At 38.2% G+C, this 25,411-nt stretch overlaps 1 protein-coding gene across 1 annotated transcript in view; it reads right to left on the bottom strand.

The window, feature by feature from the left end:
• Positions 1-21,156, bottom strand: part of SLC26A7 (solute carrier family 26 member 7) — a 185,938-nt gene extending 164,782 nt beyond the window's left edge. Inside the window, exon 1 of the mRNA XM_081258699.1 lies at positions 20,937-21,156. Coding sequence (XP_081114825.1) covers positions 20,937-21,129 — 193 coding nt within the window. The 5' untranslated portion in view covers positions 21,130-21,156. The remainder of the gene's footprint in view (positions 1-20,936) is intronic.
• Between the last annotated feature and the right edge of the window lie 4,255 nt (positions 21,157-25,411).

Genomic DNA, 25,411 nt, shown 5'->3' with positions numbered 1-25,411 from the left:
ATACATTCATAGCAGCATGATTCACGATAGCCAAGACGTGGAAACAACCTAAATATCCATCAGCAAATGAATGGATAAAGAAAATGTGATATATATATATATATATATATATATATATATATATATACACACACAATGGAATACTACTCAGTCATAAAATAATGAAATAATTCCATTTGCAGCAACATGGATGCAACTAGAGATTATCATAATAAGTGAAATAAGTCAGAAAGAGAAAGGCAAATACCATACAATATCACTTATATGTGGAATCTAAAATATGACACGAATGAACCTACCTACAAAACAGAAACAGAATTACGGACATAGAGACCAGACTGGTGGTTGCTAAGGGGGAGAGGATTGGGGGAGGGACAGAGTGGGAGGTTGGGGTTAGCAGAGGTAAACTATTATACATAGAATGGATAAACCACAAGGTCCTACTGTATAGCACAGAGAACTATATTCAATATCCTATGATAAACCATAATGGAAAAGTATATTAAAAATGTATATATGTATATAATTGAATCACTTTGTTGTAGAGCAGTAATTAACACAACGTTGTAAATCAACTATACTTTGATTAAAAAAAAAAGTGGTTCCTGTGGGTGCATTAGTAAAGGCTTGCTGTGAAGCTATCAGTGGAAGTGCAAGCCAGGGAGGAGGACACACATGGCAGTGTCAGAGGGAAAGATGACTAAGAAAGGGCCTGATTTCATGTGGTGACCAATGATGACATGAAACAGAGACAAATGTGCAAGTATATACTTAATTATACATGATATATGCCATTTTTCTGTCTCTTCTTACCATATTTATATTGGACTCTTAAGACCTCCTGATTAGAAAGAGAAAGAGACTACCATAATGGTTCCTGGTTTTCCTGGTCTTGAAGTAGGTCAATCCGAAGAACTTTTTCCTTGTCACTCTCATCTTTTAATATTTTTAATGAAAGAGATATTACTTATATATTGTCAAACTTCTAATTTTCAAAGAAATAAAAAGAAGTAATCTCTTAGCTTTAGTGTTACAATTATATAAGTAAATATCAGACCATGAATGTAAGCAGACTGGGCAGACCAGTGCAGAGAGCTGCAGTCAGGCTGGCACTCCCTTGTCACAAGATGCAGCCTTAAAGAAGGAGGCAGCTTGGCCACACAAGATGGTGCCAGGGCAATGATGATGATGCTTCTCTCTGTGCAGTGCCATCCTCTGGCAATACCCCAGTTTAATGAAAATGGTCATGGACCTATAGGATACAAATAACTATTAAAATGTTCTTTTACTCAATCATGGATATAAATGTTGGTTCATGTGCCTAGAGACCCAAACAGAATGATGCAATGAACTTAAAATGCTAATTAGGCTACATGGCATCTCTTCCCACTCCCTTTAGGATTTGTTTGTTTTCATTTGTTTCTATTTTACCTGGGTAGATGGGGCAGGAAGGAAAGGACAATGAGACAGAGATGTGTATATTCATGCAAAGACTACCTCCAGATGTTAAATGATGTCTGTCTAACAATTGACATTTGTAGTAGCTAAGATTTGGAGAGAAAGGTTCAAAGTATCCGTCCTTGGCAAATTTGGGAGGGTGCCCTTGACATTTTTTAAGAGACCTAGAATTTCTCTAATTTACTTGTTTTGAAAGATTTTTTGTGACTTCCCTGATGATGCAGTGGTTAAGAATCTGCCTGCCAATGCAGGAGACACGGGTTCGACCCCCAGTCCAGGAAGATCCCACATGCCGTGAAGCAACTAAGCCTGTGCACCACAACTACTGAGCCTGCAATCTAGAGCCCGCACGCCACAACTACTGAGCACATACACTGCAACTACTGAAGCCCACACACTCTAGGGCCCACGTCCCACAAATACTGAACTTGTGTGCTACAACTACTGAAGCCTGCACGCCTAGAGCAAGTGTCCCACAACAAGAGCAGTCACCACAATGAGAAGCCCGCACACTGCAACAAAGAGTAGCCTCTGCTCACCACAACTAGAGAAACCCAGTGTGCAGCAACAGAGACCCAATGCAGCCAAAAATTTTTAAAAAAAGAAAGATTTCTTGCAAACTGATATTTTCCACCTTCTTATCTTCCTCTTATCTTCAAGTAGCAGATTTAAAACCTAGAGGTAAAAAATATCTGCCTAGAATTATACACCTACTATGTGCCAGGCACTTGAGATAAATCAATTAACAACCCATGTAAAAATCCCCACCTCCATGGAGTTTACATCTCATGAGAAATAGAAGATGGTAACAATAATAACATTAAAATAAGTCTTTATGGAACACTTCTTTTGTACTAGATTCTGCCCTGAGTTCTTTATTTTCTTTCCTTTACTCTTCAAAGCAATTCTGTGTACTAAGTATTATTATCCCCATTGTACACATAGGAAGACTTAACCTTAGAGCAGCTAAAGCACTTGTCCAAGTGATGTATCTGGAATTCAAAAGTGAGGTATTTGACTGTTAGCCTACAAGTACTCATAAAGCTCTTACTATGTATCCAAATCCACTTATTAAATCCCATGAGAGATTTAAAGGAACATGAAATATGAACTATAAGGTCCTTGCCTAAAACAAACATTATCCAACATTAAACAATTATATGTGCAGTTTATAGAACAATCAGTGTAGTCAAAGTTTAGAGAAGATAGAGAAATTATAAGAGACATAATCACAGAAACTTTTATTGGAAGATTATAATTTAAGTGTGGGTTGAAGGATAGACAGAATTTTTACAAGTTTTTTCCACAAATTGCCCACATTCCTGAAGAGTTGTGAAGCACTTTGTTCTGGTACAACTGATTTTGTCATTAAGAATATTTTCCAGGGCTTTTTGTTGAATTTTACATTTTTCATTTCTAAGCATTATTGCTTTAATCCTGGAAACACTATTTTTCATATATACATTTTACACTGTCAACCATACCTTTCTTAAAGATCTTATCCATTGGCTTACAGAGCACCATGATGTTCATGGACCATGTCTTCTCATTCCTCTTTGCCAGCTCCTCAGCCACTTAAATATCAGTGTCTCCCAGGGCTTATTCCATTCTGATTCCTCTTTTTATTGTACACATTAATCATGATTATCCCATCCATTCCCATGACAGTAGTCATAGGATCTTAATAAATATATCTCAATAATATGCCTTCTAAACTCCAGATCCAGACATACATCAACTAGTGATCCCACAGGTGGGGGAGGAGTCAAGTTGGCAGAACAGAAGGACACAGAATTTGTCGCTTCTCACAAGTTCATCAAAAACACATTTACGAATGGAACAATTCCCACAGAGCTCCTGATGAACAGTAGCGGTAGACTTCAGACGCCTAAAAGAATGAAAGAAAGAAGAAAAAAGAAAAGAGGAATCAAAAAAAGAGATGAGCAACCCTGGTGGGAAGCTGAAGGTGAACAGAGATCCCCACATTAAAAAAGATTCCCTCATGGAGGGGAAATCAGCTGGGACAAAAGAGGAACTTCGGGGGATCAAAGGAGAATGCAACAGATGGTCTGTGGAAGGCAAGACAAGGTAAGAACTGCATGCATTATCTACACTGCAGCTCTGTGCATTCCAGCCTAAATCGTGAGTTGCCTGTTGCAAAGGGGAACTGGGTGTTGGAAAGAGGGGTTTGGAGTGCAAACTCAGGGAGAGGACAGTTCTTGGCTGTGAAAAGATAGCCCAAAGGGACAGGAGCAAGGGGCGCCACAACCAGGAAAGTCTGTGGAAAAAACATGGCACACCATAGCAAGGCATCATTGTCAAATGGTGTGCAAGGGGCGGAGCCGCCATTATAACCCTCTTCCCCACCCGCCGGCTTCTTCAGCCTCTGCGGGCATTGGGAGGGGGTCCTACCTGAGTGGGCCTGCCCGTCCCTCTGGGCAGGGTCGCCTCTGCCTGCATAGGCTCTGGGGCCCTGAGCACTACTCACCCGAAAATCTCCTTGGGAGTCAGCCCTGGGCACCCCTGCCTGGGATGAGAGTCCACCAAAGCTGGCAGGGTCAGAGGGCTTTAGCGTGGGGTTGGAAGAATGGACCCAGGGAGACAAACGCAGTTGGCTACATGGATACATGGAAGGTACAGGAGTAGGGGATGTGCAGCCAGGAATGCCCCTAGAGGAAGCAAGGTCTGCCGGGAAGGTGAGGTGCCATTGTTGAGAGGCGTGAAAGGGGCGGGGCTGACAATGTTCTCATACACCAGCTCCTGCCACTGCAACTACTGGGAGTACCCAAGTGTGCTCCAAGCAGCCACTGCTTTTGCTCCCACTCACCTGGGCAAGGATCAGATGCCTTAGGGTGGCACACACACAGAGGTGGGATTAAAACAAAAACTGAGACTAAGGGGGGTGAAACCAAGGAAGAGAAACACAAATCTTTCTAGGCAGCAGCACAAGCTGTGAATTAAATCCCCAAGGTAGTCTGGGTAAATCCTGCATTTGTGAAATACCTGAATAGACAAATGTTTCAAAATCTGAGACAAGTCTAGCCTTTGCAGCACTGGAATTTGGGCCAGATCAGTCTGAGCTGGCCCCACAGTGTCCACAGTAGGTCCAGACCTACATAGAGGTATTGGAAGTCCTCCTGGGGATGTGGATCCAGGAAAATATTCTTAATACTAATATTTCTTTGTTGGTTTGTTTCATTTTGTTCACTTGGTGGTGTTGCTGCTTTTATTATTTTTTACCCTTTATTTTTTATTTTCTACTTTTTAAAAAAATTTATCTTATGTTATTTTCTTAATATATATAATGTTTTTATTTTTATATTTTTCCTTTAATTTTTTTGTTGCTCTGTGGCTTTTGTCTTGTTTTTGCTCTTCATTTTATATATTTTCCCCTTTTTTTAAATTGCTTTAAAGTGTATATTCTACGTTTTATTTGTTTTGTTGTTGTTGATGTTGTTTGCTTGCCCCTGTTTCTGTTTTATTTTTCATTCTTTGTTTTCATTAGTATAATCCTTATTGACTGTTCTTATATCAGAATTCTCTTGTTTTGTTGTCTGTTCCCTTGTTTTTTTTTTCTTTTCTGTGTGTGTGTGTGTGTGTGTGTGTGTGTTGTGTTGCTGATGCTACTGTTTGTTTGCTGCTGTTCTTGTTATTTGCCCTGAGCTTTGTTTGTCTGTTTTTGTTTTGTTTTGTTGTTATTGTTTGGGTTTTTTGTTTTTCTTTTTTCCTTTTCTCTATTTTTTGTCAGGCCACACTGTGCAGCTTGCAGGCTCTTGGTTCCCCAACCAGGGGTCAGGCCTGGGCCTCCTGGGTGGGAACATAGAATCCAGGATGTTGGAACACCAGAGAATTCTTGGGCCCAGAGAATATTAATCAGTGTGCACATTCCTGAAGGTATCCACATCCACACGAAGACCTGACCCCACGCAACTGCCTGCAGGGTCCAGTGCTAAACACCTCACACCAAACAATCAGCAAGACAGGAACACAGCCCCACCCATCAGTAGACAAGTTGCCTAAAGTTGTACTAAGCTCTCAGACACCCCAAAACACACCACCTGACATAATCCTGCCCATCAGAAGGAAAATACTCAACTCCATCCAACAGAGTGCAGGCACCAGGCCCTCCCGCCAGGAAGCCTATACAAGCCCCTGGACCAAACTCAATCAACAGTGGTCAGTCCACAGAAACAAGAGGAACTATGACCCTACAGCCTGCAGATAGAAGACAATAAACACAATTGGTTAGACAAAATGAAATGACAGAGAAATACACTGCAGACAAAGGAGCAAGGTAAAATCCCATAAGAACAAATAAATGAAGAGGAAATAGGCAAGGTATCTGAAAAAGAATTCAGCTAATGATAATAAAGATGTTCCAAGATCTAGGAAATAGACTGGAGAAAATACAAGAAACGTTTAACAAGGACCTAGAAGAACTAAAAATCTATCAGTGATGAACAACACAATAATTGAAATGAAAAATACCCAAGAATGAATCAACAGCAGAATAACTGAGGCAGAAGAATGAATAAGTGAGCTGAAAGATAGAATGGTGGAGTTAAACAGAATAAAGAAAAAAGAATGAAAAGAATTGAGGACAGTCTCAGAGAATCTGGGACAACATCAAATGCACCAACATTAGAATTATAGGAGTTCCAAAAGAAGAAGAGAAAAAGAAAGAGACTGAGAAAATATTTCAAGAGATTAGAGTTGAAAACTTCCCTAATATGGGAAAGGAAATAGTCAATCAAGTGCAGGAAGTGCAGAGAGTTCCACACAGGATAAATCCAAGGAGAAACATGCCAAGACACATATTAATCAAGCTAACAAAAATTAAATACAAAGAGAAATATTAAAAGCAGCAAGGGAAAAGCAACAAATAACCTACAAGGGAATCCCCAAAAAGTTATCAGGTGATCTTTCAGCAGAAACTTTGCAGGCCAGAAGGGAATGGCAGGACATATTTAAAGTGATGAAAGGGATAAACCTACAACCAAGATTACTCTCCCCAGCAAGGATCTCAATCAAAATCTTTACAGACAAGCAAAAGTTAAGGGAATTCAGCACCACCAAACCAGCATTACAACAAACGCTAAAGGAACTTCTCTAGGTGGGAAACACAAGAAAAGAAAAAGACCTACAAGAATAAACCCAAAACAATTATGAAAATGGTAACAGGAATATACATATCAATAATTACCTTAAATGTGAATAGATTAAATGTTCCAACCAAAAAAAAAAAAAACAGACTGCTGAACGGATACAAAAACAAGACCCATATATATGCTGTCTACAAGAGACCTATTTCAGACCTAGGGACACATACAGACTGGAAATGGATGGGATGGAAAAATATATTCCATGATAATGGGAATCAGAAGAAAGTTGGAGTAGCAATACTCAGACAAGATAGACTTTAAAATAAAGACTATTACAAGAGACAAGGAAGGACACTACATAATGATCAAAGGATCAATCCAAGAAGATATAGCAATTGTAAATACCTATGCTCCCAACATAGGTGCACCTCAATATATAAGGCAAATGCTAACAGCCATAAAAGAAGAAATTGACAGTAACAATAATAGTGAGGGACTTTAACACCCTGCTTACACCAATGGACAGATCATCCAAACAGAAAATAAATAAGGAAAAACAAGGTTTCCTTGTGTACTTTTTTCTCAAGTGCACATGGAACATTCTCCAGGATAGATCACATCTTGGGTCACAAATCAAGCCTTGGTAAATTTTAGAAAATTGAAATCATATCAAGCATCTTTTCTGACCAAAACACTATGAGATTAGAAATCAATTACAAGAGATACCCAGGCACTCACATAGCAAATCCAAAATGAAAATTATTTATTAATTATTTATTTTGATCCCTCCCACAACAAATTCTGCTATAACAACAAAACAATATGCATTAAAAACAAAACAAACAGACAGAAATGCTGGTAGTTCCTTGTTTACTTATGCCCTGTCTCAGAAAATGGCATTGTCACCCAAATTGTCACCCAATTCAGAAACCTAGAAGTTATCAAAAATGTCATCTTCTCTTTTTCACCCTCACATTGCAGAGCACATTGATCACCTTATCTATTCCATTTAATACTGGTGGATTCTGTCTCTCCTACTGCTCTTAATGCTGCCTTTCTCTGTTCATACCACCATTTTTTTCTTTCCTTAACAGGATTTCTCCTAATTAGTCTTTCCTAACTAGTTTCTTGCCTCTGTCAAGTATGTAATGTAAGCTGCTGCCAGAGTGATTATTCTATAACACAAAGTTTTGTCACTCCTTGGTATCCTTCAAGATCCATCAATGTGCTCCATTACCCTGGAAAATAAACCCAAACACTTTTTCCATGTTACTCAAGAAGACTTTTATGATATGGACTCTGCTAACCTCTCCAGCTACAACTCACACCAAGTTAGATTATTGACAAGTATTTAAACAAGTTATGTTCTTTTATTCTTCTTAACACTGCATATTTTTCTTCTTTCTATAGTGCCCTTTATCCATGGGCTACCTGGGAAATTTGTATTAGCCTTCAAGATTCAGTTAAAGTATAATTTCCTCTTGAAACTTTCCCTGACTACCAATCTCATTCCCACTCTAGGAAGAGTTGATAATGTTATTAGTGCTATTGCTGTACCTTATACATTCTTCATTTGTACAACCTACCAAAATTATTATAATTACCTGCTCTTGTATCCAGGTCTCCAATTATATTGTGAGATCTGTTGTTAAGGAAGCTAATAAGAATTAATTCCATTTGTTAGTAAACTAGTGTACATCAAACAAAGTACTGGTATCTCTTTCATGGGGCTCCAATAAACAAAGAAAGAGGCCTAGGAATAAAATGATACATTTACCCAAAGCTATGAAGAGTATGAGAAGAAAAACAAAGGATCAAAGCAAAGAAATGTCCTGATTATCAGGTGGATGAAGGCATAAGCGAGGTTAAGTGGTCAAGAAGATTATAAAGAGGTCAGGAAATGAGGTTAATAAGCAGTGCATTGCAGAACCTAGTACCAACTCAAGGGTGCTGTATGCTAGATTTTTTAGGAGATGCTGACCACATAGAGCATGACTGGGAGCTTCAAGGCTTCTCACAGGTCCTGACTGTCTTTCCCCTTGAATACTTTAAGTAAAGTTGAACAGGAACTTTACCATGGCATATTTTATTGGTTTTTTTTGTTTTTGTTTTTGATTTTTGTTCTTTGAGGACCAAGTTTATATAGCACTCCTCTAAACCACACACTAGGCCCAGGATCAGCAGAGGATAAGAACTTTCCTCCACTCTTTACATTAACTGCTGGCTAATGTCTTCTTCCCTATTTCTCTTTGGTGCATCTTCTCACTACCTCCTATGGGCTCAGGCCCACCTACCAAAATTTGAGGCCTGCTCATGTCCTGGATAGAAAATTAGAAAAGACTATGAGATCTATCCATGCTGCTGGGTCCCTAGACTGTAATTGAAAACTTTTTACCTAGAATCCTGGAACTAATCCTGAGTTGCTCTTATACTTTGCCTGAGCTTCTGACACTTTACTTTTCAGTTTTACCTTTTGTGTTTTGGTCCCACTTGTTGACACCCAGGTGCTAAACTTTACACTCACAGGCTGAGTTTGTATGCCTTAGCTAACCTCCCTGGACCTGACCTCAATTCAACCTTCTCAGATATCTTGATTCCATCCACCTCTCTCTAGTTACAGTGCCACAACCTCAGCTCAAGTGGTAGAGCAGATGTCCTCAGACTCCTCTCCATCACCTTCCACTTCCCCCACCCAAGAGGAGGACTGCTAATAGGAGGGGTCAAAATAGAACACCGAGGAAGACAGATTTCTTGATGGGAAAGGCTATGTCCACATTTGTATGTTTTTGCACTTGTACTATTTCTTCATCCATGCTACTGATATGATAAAAAAGACCAGGGCCTGCCTCAAGGTCAGCTCTGATACATCTCTTTTCTTTCTACAAGCACATCCAAATCTTAGCTTTACAAGAAAAAAGGAAATAGCTCTTCAACCTCCGGCCTAAATTGTTTTGCTCCACTCCAGGTTTGCTAGATCTATGGTTTAAAACATTAATTCAGCTAATAAAGTAGGATACATTCCCTAAATGTTACCTGTGTATATAGTTCCCTTGAGATCCTCTCCAGAGAAAGAGTGCTTGGCAGGACTTGATTTCTTAAAATTCCATTTCATACAATACCATGTACCTTTAGGTAAGCAAATCTTGCCAATTTTGTAAGACTGTCACTTTGTTCTCTATGTTGATCCAGTTTTTACAACCAAATATTCATTTCATGTCGTTATATAGATAGGATTGTACTACTCTTCACTTTTCTTAATAAAAACACAGAAATCTTTGGCGGCTCCCTAGGTTATACAATCTACTCAGAAAGTGGCTGAAACCAATACTCTACAAACTTTCATTAAGAAAATCTTCCCACCCTTATGTACCCACACCAGAATATCTTCAAGGTTGAAATAACAAGATCATATTCTCATATACTTTTGTACAAATTTCTGAGGAAGGAAAAAATAATAAGGCCCTTGTGGGCTGGATTGTTGTCTTTTTCTTCTCTCTTTCCAAGAACATAGCAAAGGACTATTTTTTCAAGTATTTTTTAAAATAGAAATGAATAAAGAACCCTAGGAAGACAGATTAGTATTCTTGAAAACAAAATAATTAAGTGGTAGTAGGCACTTCCAAGAATTATATATAAGAAATCAAACACAAACTGTGTGGATAATGATAAAAGTTATTTCCCTCTGGCAACTGGTTTATGGTGGTCTTAGCACTGTTATTAACAAACCACAATATAATCAGCTGTCTGGTTCACAGCATCAGTGGGCTCAAGGTTAAGTGATATTACAACTGGATCTCTCAGGGTAAATTTACGTATATCCAAGAAACACAACTGTATGAAACAAAATTCCTATAGAAGTACATTCTCTTTGTTCACAGACAAGTATTGTTAATCAAAGATCATTGGTTCTAATCACTAGAGGGGTTAAGGCAAAATCCATCATGTTTTCATACTGTAGCTTATTGCACAAGTGAGATCTCACAAGAGTAAAAATAATTACCATGATCAAAAAGCTTCATGATCAGCAGACCTACAAGCTTAAATATTAGAAACATTAAGAGATTAAAAGTTTCCATGGGGAGATTAGCCACAGGAAAGCTTTACCCCATCATCTCAATTATGATTTTTTACTATCAAGAAACATTTGAGCACCTACTATGTGCCAAATGCATTGATAAGAGATAAAAGTGTTTTCTAGGACTCAGGACATTCATTGCTAAAACCAGGATGATTGGTCATCCTAGATGGTAAACAGTCCCTGCCACCAAGGAACTTATAGCTTAGAAGAAAAATCAAATATAAGTCAAAAACAAATGTGACAGAGTTAATTAAGTGGATAAGAGAGGGTACTCTGGGAAAACAAAATATAGGTATCTATCAAGCATCTTCTGAAAGCCCATAGTTCTCAACCCTAGCTGCTCATTTTACTTTATTTTTTATCATTAGTTGAGGAAGCTGAGGTGCAGAACATTAAATGATTTGCCCTAAATTCCTCAGAGATTTTGATTTAATTGGCATAGGGCTTGCTTGGGCATGGGTATATTTTGTAAGTGCTGAAAGAGATTATAATATACAGCCAAGGTTCAGAACTACAGAGCTAAACCCAGCCTGAAATGTGCTAAGATATAATCAGGTGAAGGAGGCCAGGGGAGAAAGATTATCCATTTAAGAGGAAGCAGTATGTGCAAATGTCCTGAGGCAAAACAAGCTTGATCCTTTAGAACACTAAAAGCAGTTCAGTGTAACCAGAACATAGGATGAATGTAAGGAGAGATGTACATGAGATCCAGATATTGAAGGGCCTTGAAAAAACATTTTCAGAAGTTCATGCCTGTGTAAAGAGAGAAAAGTTGGATATTTATAGTTTGCTTTTTATATAAAACAACTTGTTTTTCTGAAGGCTTTGATAGGTTTGGACAATCAAAGTGTCTTTGAGTTGAGTTTGAGAACATCCTAGTCTAGATCTGAAGAGGATGAAAAACAGGAGTGAAGCGGTATTAATGTAAAAGGATAGAGAGTGTTGGGGAATATGACAAATTGCAAAGTCCATGCCTACGTAAAGGGTGCAGGCACCGGTCAACTTCAGCCTATTGTTTCCATTCAGGAATATTAGCCCTTTGCTGTTAGATGATTAGATTTAAATAAGGAAAAAACTCTCAATTTTAAAATGAAGTCTTCTAATATTTATATGTTGTCTCCCAACATTATACAAGCCAATAAAAATGCACCTGCAGTTTCAGTTCCAGGGAAGTATTTGGAGTTCCAGGGAGCCAAGATGGAAGGGATGAGAAGGAAAACAGTAAGGGAAAGAGAGAGAGGCCAGTGAGATGCTGTGAAGCAAGGATGCTATGAAGAGTAAAATAGCAAATTAAAAAGTCATTTGCAATGGCACAGCTGAAGAAATTTACAACAAAGACACCCACTGTATCACTCAATTTTTTTGTGTAGTTTGAAAATAGATAAAAGAGGGACAAAATTATAAATGAGAAAACATTCTAACTGGCAAGAAATGAATAATGGTGACTTTTTATTAAGATAGGAGCATGGACTCAAGAGTTAGAAAGACACATTTAAACACTTCCTATGCTTTATAGAAACTGTATTACCTTGCAATACAAGCAAACTAATCAGCCTTCCTTCATCTGTAAAATATAAATAATATCAAACTCTTGATTTATTATGAATATTCAATGATATAGCGTACAGTGAATGTTTAGCACAGTTTGTGGCACATTTTAACCATTTAACAAATGTAATATCTACTATTACCAGAGAGGTTGCCACAAGGACAATGGGCATTCAGATACATTAGAGAGACATTAAAAGGAAAGAATTTATAAAACTTGAATAACTGAATATGGCTGAAGGGGGAAAAGGCAGTAAAGATCCCCACTAGACTTCTGGCATAGACAACTGAATAGATGGGGGTGACTTTCAGTATAATAAAGAATAGAGGATAAGGACTATTTTCCCCTTTTATTTCTCCCTAGCTTTTAGTAAACTCTCATACAGACATTTTACCCTGTGTCACCTCTGCCACATGGTAAAAGCTATTGTCCGTTGATGCTCAGGCCAGTATTAAAGCACATCTCTCCTTCCTCCCACACCCTAAGCTAGTGTAGCAGGGGGTATGACAGGCTCTCAAGGGAAAGAACAGGAGCTCTGGTAAAGGTACTTCTTCCCACTGGCACAGCCCTCTTCCCCTCTCAACCAGAATCTCTGGGTTTTATTTTATCAAGGAAGGTGACATGTCATCATATGATGGGGCAGCCTGAGGGGCTGTTGTGCATTGTGCTGCTCAGTTCATTCCCAGTCCCACTCAGGTTATGTCTGTTATACACAAAGCAAACTGGAGAACAGAAAGCAGTGAGGGATGAAAGATGGAGCCCAGCAGATTTACATTTCAACCCCTCTTAGCAGTACTAGAATTGAGGGCAAGTCACCCAAGGTTCTCAACCTCAAACTCCTCTTCTCATGAAAAGGACTGTAAAGTATGAAATATCTATCTTGCTGGGTTTTATAAAATTAGAGACTATTTGTGTAACACATTTAAATTGTAATAACCCTCAAATGTGTAGTTAAGGTGATTAGAAGTAACCCGACTTAAACCTAATTAACAACAACCAAAAAAGTGTTTGCACATGCAAGTGAAAAGTCAGAAGTGTACTAGCTATCATCAGTACTCAGTTTCTCTCTGCTACGCCCTTTGCTGGGTTGGCTTCATTTTCAGGCTTTGGAGGCCCAGGGAAGTTGTAGAGGCACATCATCCTTACTGTGAGTAGTCTCAGGACCAAGGAAGATGTCTTTTCCTTTCTTCCTGAAAGGTTCCACACATGTCCTAGGATCCAGAGTGATTGGACCTTTCAGGTCATTTGTATTGCCATCACCATTTTAAAATAAGAAATGACTGGTTTGTTGTGTTGTGAACGCCCTTGTGCCTAGGGGGGAAATGATCACCATTGAACTAGTCACTGGCCAGGTGTATGGAATTGTGCTAATTATCAAGATTTGAGCCACAAGTCTTCACCTGGACCAACAACTGTCTGGATGCAGCTCTCAACACTGATGCACATTAGAATATGGGACAATTTAAAAAAGAAGAAACACAATGCCTCCATGTTTGGAAACTACTCCCAGGAAAGCTGATTTAATTGTTTGTTACGCAGCCCAGGTACCAATGTTCTTTTAGGCCCCAAAGTGGTTCCAGTGGGCCCCAAACTTGAGAATCCTGGTTGAGGGATACTTATTTTACTGATCATCCTAGAGCCAAAATTAGAACCTCACCTGAACCATGTATACCAAAAATGGAAGAGGAGCTGTTCCTCAAAACAAATCCAAAGCATAATTACTAAAAGAAGCAAGGATGGATCCTAGCTGGCAAAAAGAGAAGTCTATTACTATATAGGTCACACACCTTATCTTCACAGCCACTACACATCTGTTTGTTGCAAACCTTCCCAAGTTTTCAACAGTCTAAAATGGAAGGTCATGGTTCTTCCATGTGAACAGGTCTAAATATTATAAGGAGTATTATTCTAAGTGAAGAAATATATAAATAGCCTTTTAATATATAAATCACCACTAATTTACATTTAAGAAAAAAAGGAAAGCAGAAGTGCTGAATGAAGCCTAGAGCTATGGGTAAGAGCATGTGTCATGGGATGAGGGGAAATGGAGAAGTGAAAAGCCAGCAGAGTGTGCCTAGCTCCTGTGTACATGTTTATGGAGGTCAGGGAAAGTATAATTTAGATTTATTTAGCAATACTTGGCTGCCATTTTTCCTGGAGAAAAGTTACTAGATATAATAAATCATTATAATCTCTCTACATTATAATCTACATGTTTATAGTGATTAAGGGGGTTAGGTTAGAGATATGTAGCTAAGGCTAGGATTCTTAACCCTCAGGGCTGAGACCTTGCAGGGAAAAATTCTCAGATAAGCCTTTAATTTTCAAAGTGCAGTATGCTTCAGGAATTTCCACTTATCATTCCATGTGTCACTAAGCTGCCCTCAGGAGTGCAATAAAGATCAGCTTCCACACATTTTGGTGCCAGTAATGCCACAAGTTCTACATAATTATAAGGAACATACACCCTTTGTCTGTGGCTCAGAACACTGTGGTTTGAACATCAGGCAACACTATGGCAGCATAAAATTTTCATGGTTTGGCAACAAAAATTCTAGGTGATCCCTTGGAATGCAAGTCAAAACATTCTCATATTCCTCCTCAGTGTATTAGGTACTTATATGGCAAGTCATGCATTTTAGGTCTCCACCCTGTCTCAGTGCTTGAGTTTTCCAGACTGGAAAAGAAAAGAAAATATTTCCTGCAAGTGGTCATTCAGGGTAGAATGTGAACTAAATACTCTAGAGTCATACTGCTTAACTTGCCAACCATGTTAGTGACGTGTTTAAGTCAATGACATTCTCTAGAATGTTTGTTCACCTTCAAACTACATTCTGTAGTGAGGTCCTACTAGATGTCAGTTAAAGAACATTGTGGTAGATGCCAGTTATAATGGATTTCACCTGATGTTAGTACTGAGTTCTCCCAAATGTTTTTAATATTTTAAAAGACACAAATCATTTCTAAGAAATATTTGAACATGGTGAAAGAATGTCCTAAAATTCCTTTTCCTTTTTTCTTTGAAATGAGCACACATACACATATTTATTTACCTCGGGGAGTAAATATCTACTTTGAGGACTCCTTTAGCAGTCTGGTATAGCCTATGAACCCCTTCCTAGAATACTTTCTTAACATAAATAACAGAAAATACATAGAATTATAAAGAAATGAAGTACTCACGCTCTCCCTGGCCGGGCCTAAGCCACGCCAGACTAGGGACAGACGTTCCTGCCCCTCGCCTCCTGCCACCCCAGCCCCGTCGAGGGGTGTGTGGAAGGGAGGGGTGTGGCCTCCAGCCCTGACCCTCGGTCTCCCGTCCCCTGCCTCACGGCCTCGGGGTAGCTGTGGTCCTCTGACGCAGCAGACACTCTCACTTTGTCTCCTTGGCGTGTGCCTCACCAGCGGTTCTCCCCGAGGTGCGGGTGGGGGGGTTCCCGCCTGGGGGGGTCCTGCCCCGTGCTGCGCGCCCCTATCGGTGCCTGAGCGTGCCTCTCCGGACCCTCTGTGGTGCCCCTGGAGCGCTCCAGGTCGTCCCTCAGGTGTCTGAGGCCAAGCGGTGGTGTCATTTCCCTTTCCCAGCGCGCTCCTCTGGTCCCCGCCATGGTGGTGTGTCCTGTGAGCAGCTCTCTTGGGGGGTTCAAGACGGTAAGAGAGGCGTGCCTGTCCCCCCCGCCACCTCGGTGGAGCTAGGTGCCACCTCGTCGTGGTCGTCCTCTTGCGGTGTGCCCTGGGGAGACTGACTTTGGCCGGTCGAACGCCACGTGTGCCCCTTTGTGGGGATCACAGACGGGCGTCGGGGCGATCGTGGTTGGCCAGGGCCTGCGAGAGGGGAGGCTGTCACGCTTCTCGGGCGTGCTCGCCCCCTTCAGGAGCCCGAGACCCAGCCCTGACCGTGAACGCTCCTGTGGGCCGTGCGCTTACCCATACTGCAGCAGCGCCCCCCTCCTCCGCCCAGTCAAGGACTGGCAGCTCGTGGAGCACCTCCGTGGGCCCGAAGGGAAGATGATGGGTAGGGGACGACGCGCCCTCGGTGAGAAAGCCTTCTCTAGCGATCCGAGAGGGAGCCTTGGGTACCGGACCCCCCAGCTGCTGCCCCTCCCAAGCGCAGTGGCCACTGTGGCAAGTGCCAGAGCACGTGGGCAGAACCCCTGGCCTTCCCTGGATGGGTGTGCCTGCTTGTGGTGGGGCCCAGCGCCTGCTCTTTGAAAAAGAAAAAAAGAAAAAAAAAATAGAAAGAAAAAAAATTAAAAACCAAAGAAAACTAAAAAAGCAATGAAGTATATTAGAATATATTAATGCAAGTTCACAGACCTGAAAGTTGTGCGGATTTAAGTTAAGAGCCTAGTCTTACGTATTCTCTCTTAAAGGTTTTATTCAAGAATGAGTTTAAGGCATTTCAACAAAACATGTTAGAAAGTGTCTTGGCAGGGGATACAAATTCAGGCACTCATAGGGATAGGCAGATAATAGGGATACTAGGAGGAAGGGTGGGAGCAGATGTGTGAATGGTGGAAACTGTAGCAAAATACAAAGCACATGCCCTGTCCACAGGGGGAGCCAGCAGGTTTTTACCACATGGGGACATGAGCCCCTTAGGGCCATGTATTTCCCTTTTTCAAGAGAAGCCAGGCACCTAGATTTTCATATGAACTATACAGATGGGCTAATGTTGGTTGGAGAAAAATTAAACACTGGGATGAAGGAAACACAGACAAATATTTTACCAGATTTGTCTGGTGGGCTATAAGTTTATAAATTCAGGAAAGTAAAGGAAATTGGAAGAAATTAATTACTCACATTGTTATGTAATTTTTACTATCGATATCTTTATTACATTTATTTTGAAAACATAAGAATTAATTTAAATTTAATTTCCTTCCTAGAGTGGCAGCATTTTACCATAGAACAATCAGAGGCTTCAGGAGCTAAATTGTTTATTTAATGATATGGAGAAACATTTACTGAAAACCTATGTCGATGCACCAGGTACAAGTCGGCAAAAATATAAAGATTAAGACATTCTTTCCAAAGCTTACCCATCAGTGCCTAAAGAGTTGTACCAAAAGATTACAATACAATCTGTTAAGGCCTATCATAGAGATATGTAAAAAGTACAAAGAGAGTAGGAGGTAAGAAAACATACATCTTTCCCAGGAGATTGGGAGGGATTCTCAGAGGAAAGATCTCTTTGAGTAAAACTTTGCATTAAGGGGCCCAGATTGTTAATGATCTAATAGATTATTCTGAAGAATCGGGCTTTTATCCTAGAGGAAACAGAGGGTCACTGAAGAATTCTGAACAGGGAATTAATGTTTAGATCTTTATGATCATTCCAGCTACAGTATGGAATGGCCTATAGGAGGAGATAGAGTAGAGAATGAAGACCCACAAGATGATGATTTCAGTAGGTCAGTGAACTAGGGCAGTAGCCGGGAACTAGTTTGGAAAGATATTTAAGGAATAGAAACAACAGAGCCTGGTGGTTGATTGTACACTAGATGGTAGAGTAGCAAAAGAGAGGGGAGTGTTGAGAATGACTTGAGACTCTGTGAGAGTAGTCTGGTACCAAGGTGAGAACATAGTCCCTGGAGCCAGACCACTTGGGTTAAAATCCTATCTCTTCTAACTCATTTACTGTGTGACTTTAAGCAAGTTATTTATTCTCTGTAAGCCTCAGTTTTGTATATATGTCGTGTTCTTTTGTGTCTAAAAATTACTGTTATTATTATTTATTATTATAATTCTGGTTAGGATGGTGATATTATTCAGTTTGTTTCTTTTAGAAGACTAGCATTGCATTTGGAGTGTTTTTAGGAGATTCTAGGTTTGTATAGTTGAATACATGGATCTCAGGTTGAGAAGAAAGTTTCAGTAGTACAGTGAAGGTGTTTAGAGCCTCTGATGCAGATGAAATAGCCTAAGGCATTGATTTTCAGAGAAGAAGGCCCAGGATTTGAGGCTCCAGGACACTAATGTTTAATGGGTAGATAGAGTAGGAAGCAAAATCTTCAAAGGCTCATAATAAGAGGAGGCCAGAGAGGTAGCAGAATGTAAACAGAAGAGCAGTGTCTAAAACCCAAGAGAAGAAATGGTTTTAGAAAGGCTATAGTCAACACAGAAAATACTACAGAGGAATCAATTATGATGATGACTGACAAGTGTCTATATTTAACAACTAGGAAATCTTTAATAAAGTAATTTAAAATGGCTCCTTGGTACTTGACATATAGAAAAGGCTCAAATGTTAGTTTCCTTTAACCTTAATTTTAAATGCATTTCTAGAAAAAGAAGAATTAAAAACAACTACTGGATTGAATTATATAATTTTTTGTATTTGTAGGTTAAAAACATTGAATTCAACAATATCATGTAATTCAACTATGTTGAATAACTGAAAAGCTGCTTAAAAGACTGATAGAGTAAAATCAGATCTTTGTTTCTATTGTTTACATTATGATGCAAGGGCAAAAATTACCCCTTCTTTCTTCTAATTTTTCCTAAAGAAATGGAGTTGATAATGATTGCCAATACTGTACTCACATGAATAGCAGGTAATGATATCTAAGTGCCTTCCTTACTCCATGTTCTACTGTAGTTATTTCCCTTGTGACTCTGCCTTTGAGCCTAAAAACTACAGGGGTGAAACAAAAATGCAAAGGTAATTTAAAGGAAAGGATATTCGCACCTTTCCAAAGAAATGCCTTCTATTACTAATAACATTGGTATTATGAAAAAGTCTAGTTATTTTGGCAGTGTAGAGTATAAAGCATAAAGTGTTGAGTGTTAGCTTTGGAATCAAGTCCTGACTCTACCACTTATCAGGCATGAAGTCCAGGGAAAATTATTTACTTGTCTAAGCTTCCACTTTCTCATATGGAAAATGGAGGACTGCTATCGTTTGGGATTTTGTTGGGATAGGGTAAGATAATGTATATAAGGGATTTATAACAATGCCCCTTACAACAAATGGTAGCTTATGATATTTACCCATAGTGGGTGAGCATGAGAAAGTTTGTGAGAATTGTTTTTAAAGTACTTTTAGAAGGATTAGTCTGTCCATACACCAACAAAAACCTTTAAGTTCTTTCTAGCAGTGTAGCCTTCCTTGCCCAATCACTGGGAGCCTTCCAAGAGAACCAAGAGCCAGATCCATAACTTCCAAGACACAAGGGCTGAGTAAGCTTTGTGCTTCTCATCAGTCGGGGGCTGGCTAACATATTTCTTCATAACCAGTGAAATGCATGACTCATAAAACAAAACCCCTCAATATTTATATCCAAAGAAAACCCATACAATTAACTACCAAAGACACATAAATGATAATGCTAATGATGTATCACAGGTATCTTTATCGTATCCCCAAATTTTCTCATTAACCTGATATTTAACAAAGATGAAAACTATTTAGTTTTAGAAATATATTTTTCTTTCACTTTACAATAAATTAAAGCAAAATAAGTTTATAAAATATACTGAAACTATCTGGTGAAATAGTCCTTGTAAGCTCATCACCTTAGTTTCAAAGTCCATGGTCGTGTCTCATTTCGAATTTAAAATTCAATAAATACAATCCTAAAAAATGCCTTAACCTGCTGTTTACTTTGCATTTTTATGAAAGACTACTATGCTTTGCTTTTGGCAAAATGGTCATTAAAAATATAATAGAAGACTATTCAGGGAAATGGAATCCCAGAAAGTATGATAGTATTATGGATCTTAAAGTAAAGCCACCAGTGCAGATGTTCCTAATCATACTAAAAACAGAAACACATAAACCAGTTTGTTCCAGCTACAGAATAATTCAATTAGAAAAGTGCTTATAATTTAATGGTATGAATAATAGTTCAAGCCAGGGAGGTAGTAAAACTGCAAAAAAATATAAACCTACAGAGTCTGTGCCAAGGAATATTTTACAAATTCTCAAGGCTGAAAAAATCAGTTCCTTTTCTTGATACAGGTAGAAAATTATTACTTGAACTAATTTTTTAAAATGCAATGAATATACCTTTCAGGAAAATACACATACAAAAAACACATACATGCTCATACACTGTATGCACACTAGTTACCTAAGAGCTTTCACCAAGAGAAACATCTATCTAAATCCAGAATATCATTTATAATCTGCTTTGGGAAAGTTAAAATCAGACTTCTCACCAGTTTAAATTTCGTATAGAGAAAAAAACAGCATGTAATGTGATACAGAATTAAATCGGCATGTGAAAACGTAAGCTCTAAGGACACACAGGATTCTCTCTGCAAATAATGATCTTGGCAAAGAGCCTCCTTTATGTACAGAAAGGTCTACTCCTTGCTTATAGCAACTCTCAAGACTACAAAGGTAATTGTATGCTGCTAATTAGGTTTACAAGTGACTTGTTCAAGCCAGGAGATACTTTATAGCTTGATTCAGCTTAAGTAGGAAGCTGTATCAACAAGGTCAAACTATAAAAACTCATCCTCCCACAATTACTGAAATTATTGATCTTTACTCATATAGTATGAATTTTAACATTGCAAATATATAATGCCATTAAAAATTGGTTTGATGCTTATTAGGTATCAAAAAATAGAAAAAAAAAAGACAACTAGGAAAACATTTGTATACAGATATTCAATGTGTTTATTCCCCCAAAGTTAATTAAAATACATTTTCATTAGTAGATCTTAGGTCACAATACTCTTCCAAGAAAGCAAAGTGATATCTATTCTGCATAAAACAGGAAAATCAAATGCAGTACATTACCTTGTGTCACCTGTTGAACTGCCAGCATTATCCCAGACACAGTGTCTGGAAGCAAGTTTTCTTTCAGATTGTAATGTGTTGCCCATTCCAAAATAGGTAGCCGCCTTCTACACCACTGTTTAAAGTCTTCACAATGGGGCATATGCATCTTGCTCCAGAGCACACTTTTCTTTTTTCTCTTTGCCCCTGTCATTTTCAGATTACCTCTTGTAGAAGTAAACTTCCTTAAACAAGAAAAAAATCGTTGCAGAACACCTCCTTTCAATGCCAGGCTCCAACTCGTCTGTGGTTTACAATGTCAAAGCAATCCAGGAAATAAATCAATAAAAGAAAGAGGGAGAGAGACAGCACTTAAATATATGCAGCCAGGCTGTATGTGTTATTATGGTACAGCTAATTATGCTAGATGAAAGATATAGATTAAAACCTTGAATTCTTATTTGAATGAGATGGAGAAATGGTCCCTGTTAGTATAATATTTTTCTCATCTTGGAAAAGTAATGGATTCAGTGTTAAGTTGGTGTAGAGTTCTGTTGCCAGTAATTCCCCTTATATTCACTGTAGTCTTATGCTTTGGCTTAAATCCCAGCAGCTAATGAGGTAGTTCTGGGCATGTGTTGGAAGTGGGCTGGGTTATGCTAATGAACCCAGGAAGCATTTAGCTATTCCCGTCTCTCCCTACAAGCTATGCAAAACCATAAAATTGCCAGAGAGGTTTGCCATGCGAAATGTATTCAGAGAATCTAGATTTACTTCTTGGGGAGTGTACATTTTCAATATATCAAACAACTACCAGTTCTAAAACATTCAGAAACGTAAGAGGCATTGCTAAATGTCTTTATTTATTTATTTATTTTTTGCCTGGGAGACGAGGTTTTCATTCATACAGAAACATTCAGACAGCCACTGCCCAGTCTGGGAACAGAATAGCCAGTTCTCATAAACAAACTGAAATTTAATTTCATGGGCTAAGAAAATATGCATACAATGAACAATTATTTGTGGCAACAGTTCTTTCCTGTCTCTGAATTGTTCATTCAGTTTTCTCTATTTTTCCAATTATATAATTCTCACACTCGTGCTCTTGTAATTGAAATTTCTGAGGAATGACATATGGTTCATACTACTGTTTGAAATGTCCCCAATATTTTTTTATGATTCTGGCCTCTTTTCACATGACTTTTGGGGGTTTCTCTATTTTAAAAAGGATGTTACATTTTAAAATGTAACAGTCAAGCTGTCAAAGACCTTTATTTTATGATTGTAAGGCCCAGCCCCCAGAATAAAAAGCCTGCATTTATGAGCTGTGCCATTCGAATTAAACCAAAAAGCCAATATATTAACTAAAATTGTGAAGCTAAGGAAAAGAATACCATGTATAGAGTTTGCTGGTGCCCTTTTAATGCCTATTTGTCCAGAGAGTAGAGATCAGTTTTCTGGAAGTCTGTAGAATAACGAAGTACTTGGACACATTGGCTACCTCCAAGGTTCCATGCTGTACTTTTTCCCATTGTTTATAAATTAAGGTGAAGATCTACTCTCTCAGTCTTCCAAAAATGACATCACTGGCTTTCTATCTGTGCAAAAATACCTCTCTCTTTATAAATCCAATGAATCCTAAATATGTAGTGATGTATGTACACTTTATTCACGTGTACAGAATAGAATTTGCTTTGTGCTTTTCCAATTGTTTACATATGTTACATTTATGAATGTTGTAGTATTTTAGCCCTATTCTTCTGGTGTCAGAGGTAGACTCATCAGATAAGGAAATCCACATTTAATAGAGATGTTATGTTGCTTTTTCTTCACAAATAGCAAGCTAACTTTGTTTTATATACTCTACTCATTACATAAACAAAGAAATCCAGAAGCTATATATAAACTGAATATTATTACTTTTATAATCAAAATAAAGAGTAAAGATTTTTTTTCTAAACATATCTAGGTGAAAAATTCAAATCCATGTTAATGAGAAGAATAATTGAAAGCTTAAATACTGAAATCACCAATCAGCAGCTATGATCTGTGTAATTTCAATCATGTAAAAAAAATTGTGTTGTTCAATGTTAGTAATAAAGAATTCACATGAATAGAATTTTTAGAATTGAAGATGAATCTATATAGAAATATCTAATCATATTAGTGCCAGCAATTACTCTAAAACATCCTAAGACCAGGAGGGAAAATAAATTAGTTTGATAAAATAGTTCTGTAGTCTCTCAATAAGAGAAATAAAACTCCTAAAAGTTACAGTAAATCTTTCCTAAAAATATTTTTTTAAGTATAAATCTGGAATTACAACTCCAGGTTTTCTTCCAACTCCATGTGCTTAGACATTATTTAAAACATGCCAAAATCTCACTCCAAAGCATGGTATCAAGAGTAGGATTGATTGATTATAATCAGCAATACCAAAATACCTTTGTGAAAAAATTTATTCATACCCACGAGACTCTTAGAGCACTTTACCCAGCCCATAAAATTCAAGAGTAAACATATTTATTCAAAAGTTTCAGTGGCTAAAATTAGCTTAAAGTTCAGTACTACATGTCATCTATATAAGATATCTCTTCCCAAGTGTCCAGGTAACACCTATACAAATAAAAAGTTGAACTTTTCTTCCACCTCCCATGTAGAACAACAGAAAAATTCTTTTTCCTAAAATATTTTGATCACATCCCTGGCATGTTAGAACTTCCAGTGATTTCCAATACTACACTTAAACTCATTAGCACAAGCATGTGACCCTTTCTCCACATCTCTATCCCTCCTCTAACTACATATCAAGTCTATTTAAATCGGCAAATATTTATTGATCAATCACATTTTGCTAGACTGTGGGAAATGTGATAGAAGGATGGGGAAGGGGAAGATATTGTCTATTTTCTAGGGGTTATATAATGAAGGAAAAAGAAAAAGGCAGAATAAGATAAACTAACAATCAAGTCACACAATGAGTGTTATGAGAGCTCAAAGGATAGAGAGTTGCATTCCCAGTGAGAAAAAAGGCTTCCCACCTTGCCTAGACCCTGTGTTCTAGCAGGTTAGTATACTTGCTATCTACTGCACACGGACTCTTCAGTTTATCTCTATACTAATTTCCCTAGTTCCATGGTTTTTTCCTTGTCTAAACATTTACTCAATACTTACCTCTTCCATGAAAATTTCCCTGGCTTCCCCACAGTTCTGTTCTTGCTGAACACCCAAGATTCAGGTAACCAGGCTATTCATGGGTATACAGCTATAGTCATTTTCACTGTCTATTTATTTTCTTCCTTGAAATTTATTGCATGTGATTTTAACCAGTCTGGCTCATGAGATTGTAAATTCCTTGTGAGTAGGGATTATTCACATAACTTGCTTTGCCTCTTTCCTCAGTACCTAATGGAAGGTTCTGCAGACAAAGGATCTACTTAGTAAGTATTAACATATGAATGTCCCTACTCTTGAAATTACCGAAGAGTCATTTAATCTATCTCAGCCTAGTTTCCAGACTGTGCTGCTAAAGAATCAGGAAAATAAGTAGAGATAGAAAGAGAGTTAGAGATAGTAGTGGGAAAAATAAGGAGAGATTCTGTTTTTACTTGCTCAACCTCTCCCTATTCTTTCATAATATAAGGAAAATCCTATCTTTTTCAACACGATTCCTTTTTTCTTATATTATAGAATATGAAGAATGTAGAGAGGAAAAACTAGAGTAAATGCAGAAGAAGAAAGAGATGAGACAAAAGAGAGAAAACCTCATGGACAGAAGTTTCAGAGAGAGTTTTAGAGGGTTAGTGTGTGACAGGAAAATTGCTCTGGAGCAATTATGAAAAAAGAGGGAACTGAGCCAGGGACAAATGAAGAAAAATGTTAAAGAAAAACATTTTAAGAAAAGTTATGCACTATAAACTGGATCACATTTAATAGTCTTTGAGAAACACTAGTAAAGACTGAAATTCTTCTCACATTACTTTTTATTGTGACATTATGTTTTTTGAATGTGGTCTATGTGGAGATCAGAACACCTAAAGCAGTGATTTATATTCACATTACACTTAGAAATGTAGACTCACAAATATTAGAGGGCATTAACTCCAAACTCAAGCCTACTTCAGGAAGTTGATCTACAGCATTCCTAATAAGAGGACATTGCAAAAGTTACCCATCTGAGTAGGTAAGTAGTAGCTGAAACTGAATCCATATTCTACTAAGTCATGTAACTGACATGGTGATACATCAACACAGAGGGAGCAACTTTAATTAACTCATCCACTAGATATGGTACCTTTTTCACAATTTACCTAAAATGTCATATAGGCTAGCCTAGACCTGAATCCAATCTATGTTTTAATTCTTCTAGTGATTGTAATTGACAAGCTTAGAAAAATAGCTTTTTCCAATTTTCAGACATTCTAATTGTTAGAACATTTTTTCCTATTAATAATTGAGCCAAGATCTGCTATTTAAAATACCCACTTTTGACCAAA

Source organism: Mesoplodon bidens (assembly GCF_964165515.1).
Source record: "Mesoplodon bidens genome assembly, chromosome: 16".
NCBI classification, from domain to species: Eukaryota; Metazoa; Chordata; class Mammalia; order Artiodactyla; family Ziphiidae; genus Mesoplodon; species Mesoplodon bidens.
This window is presented reverse-complemented; position numbering and strand designations above follow the sequence as displayed.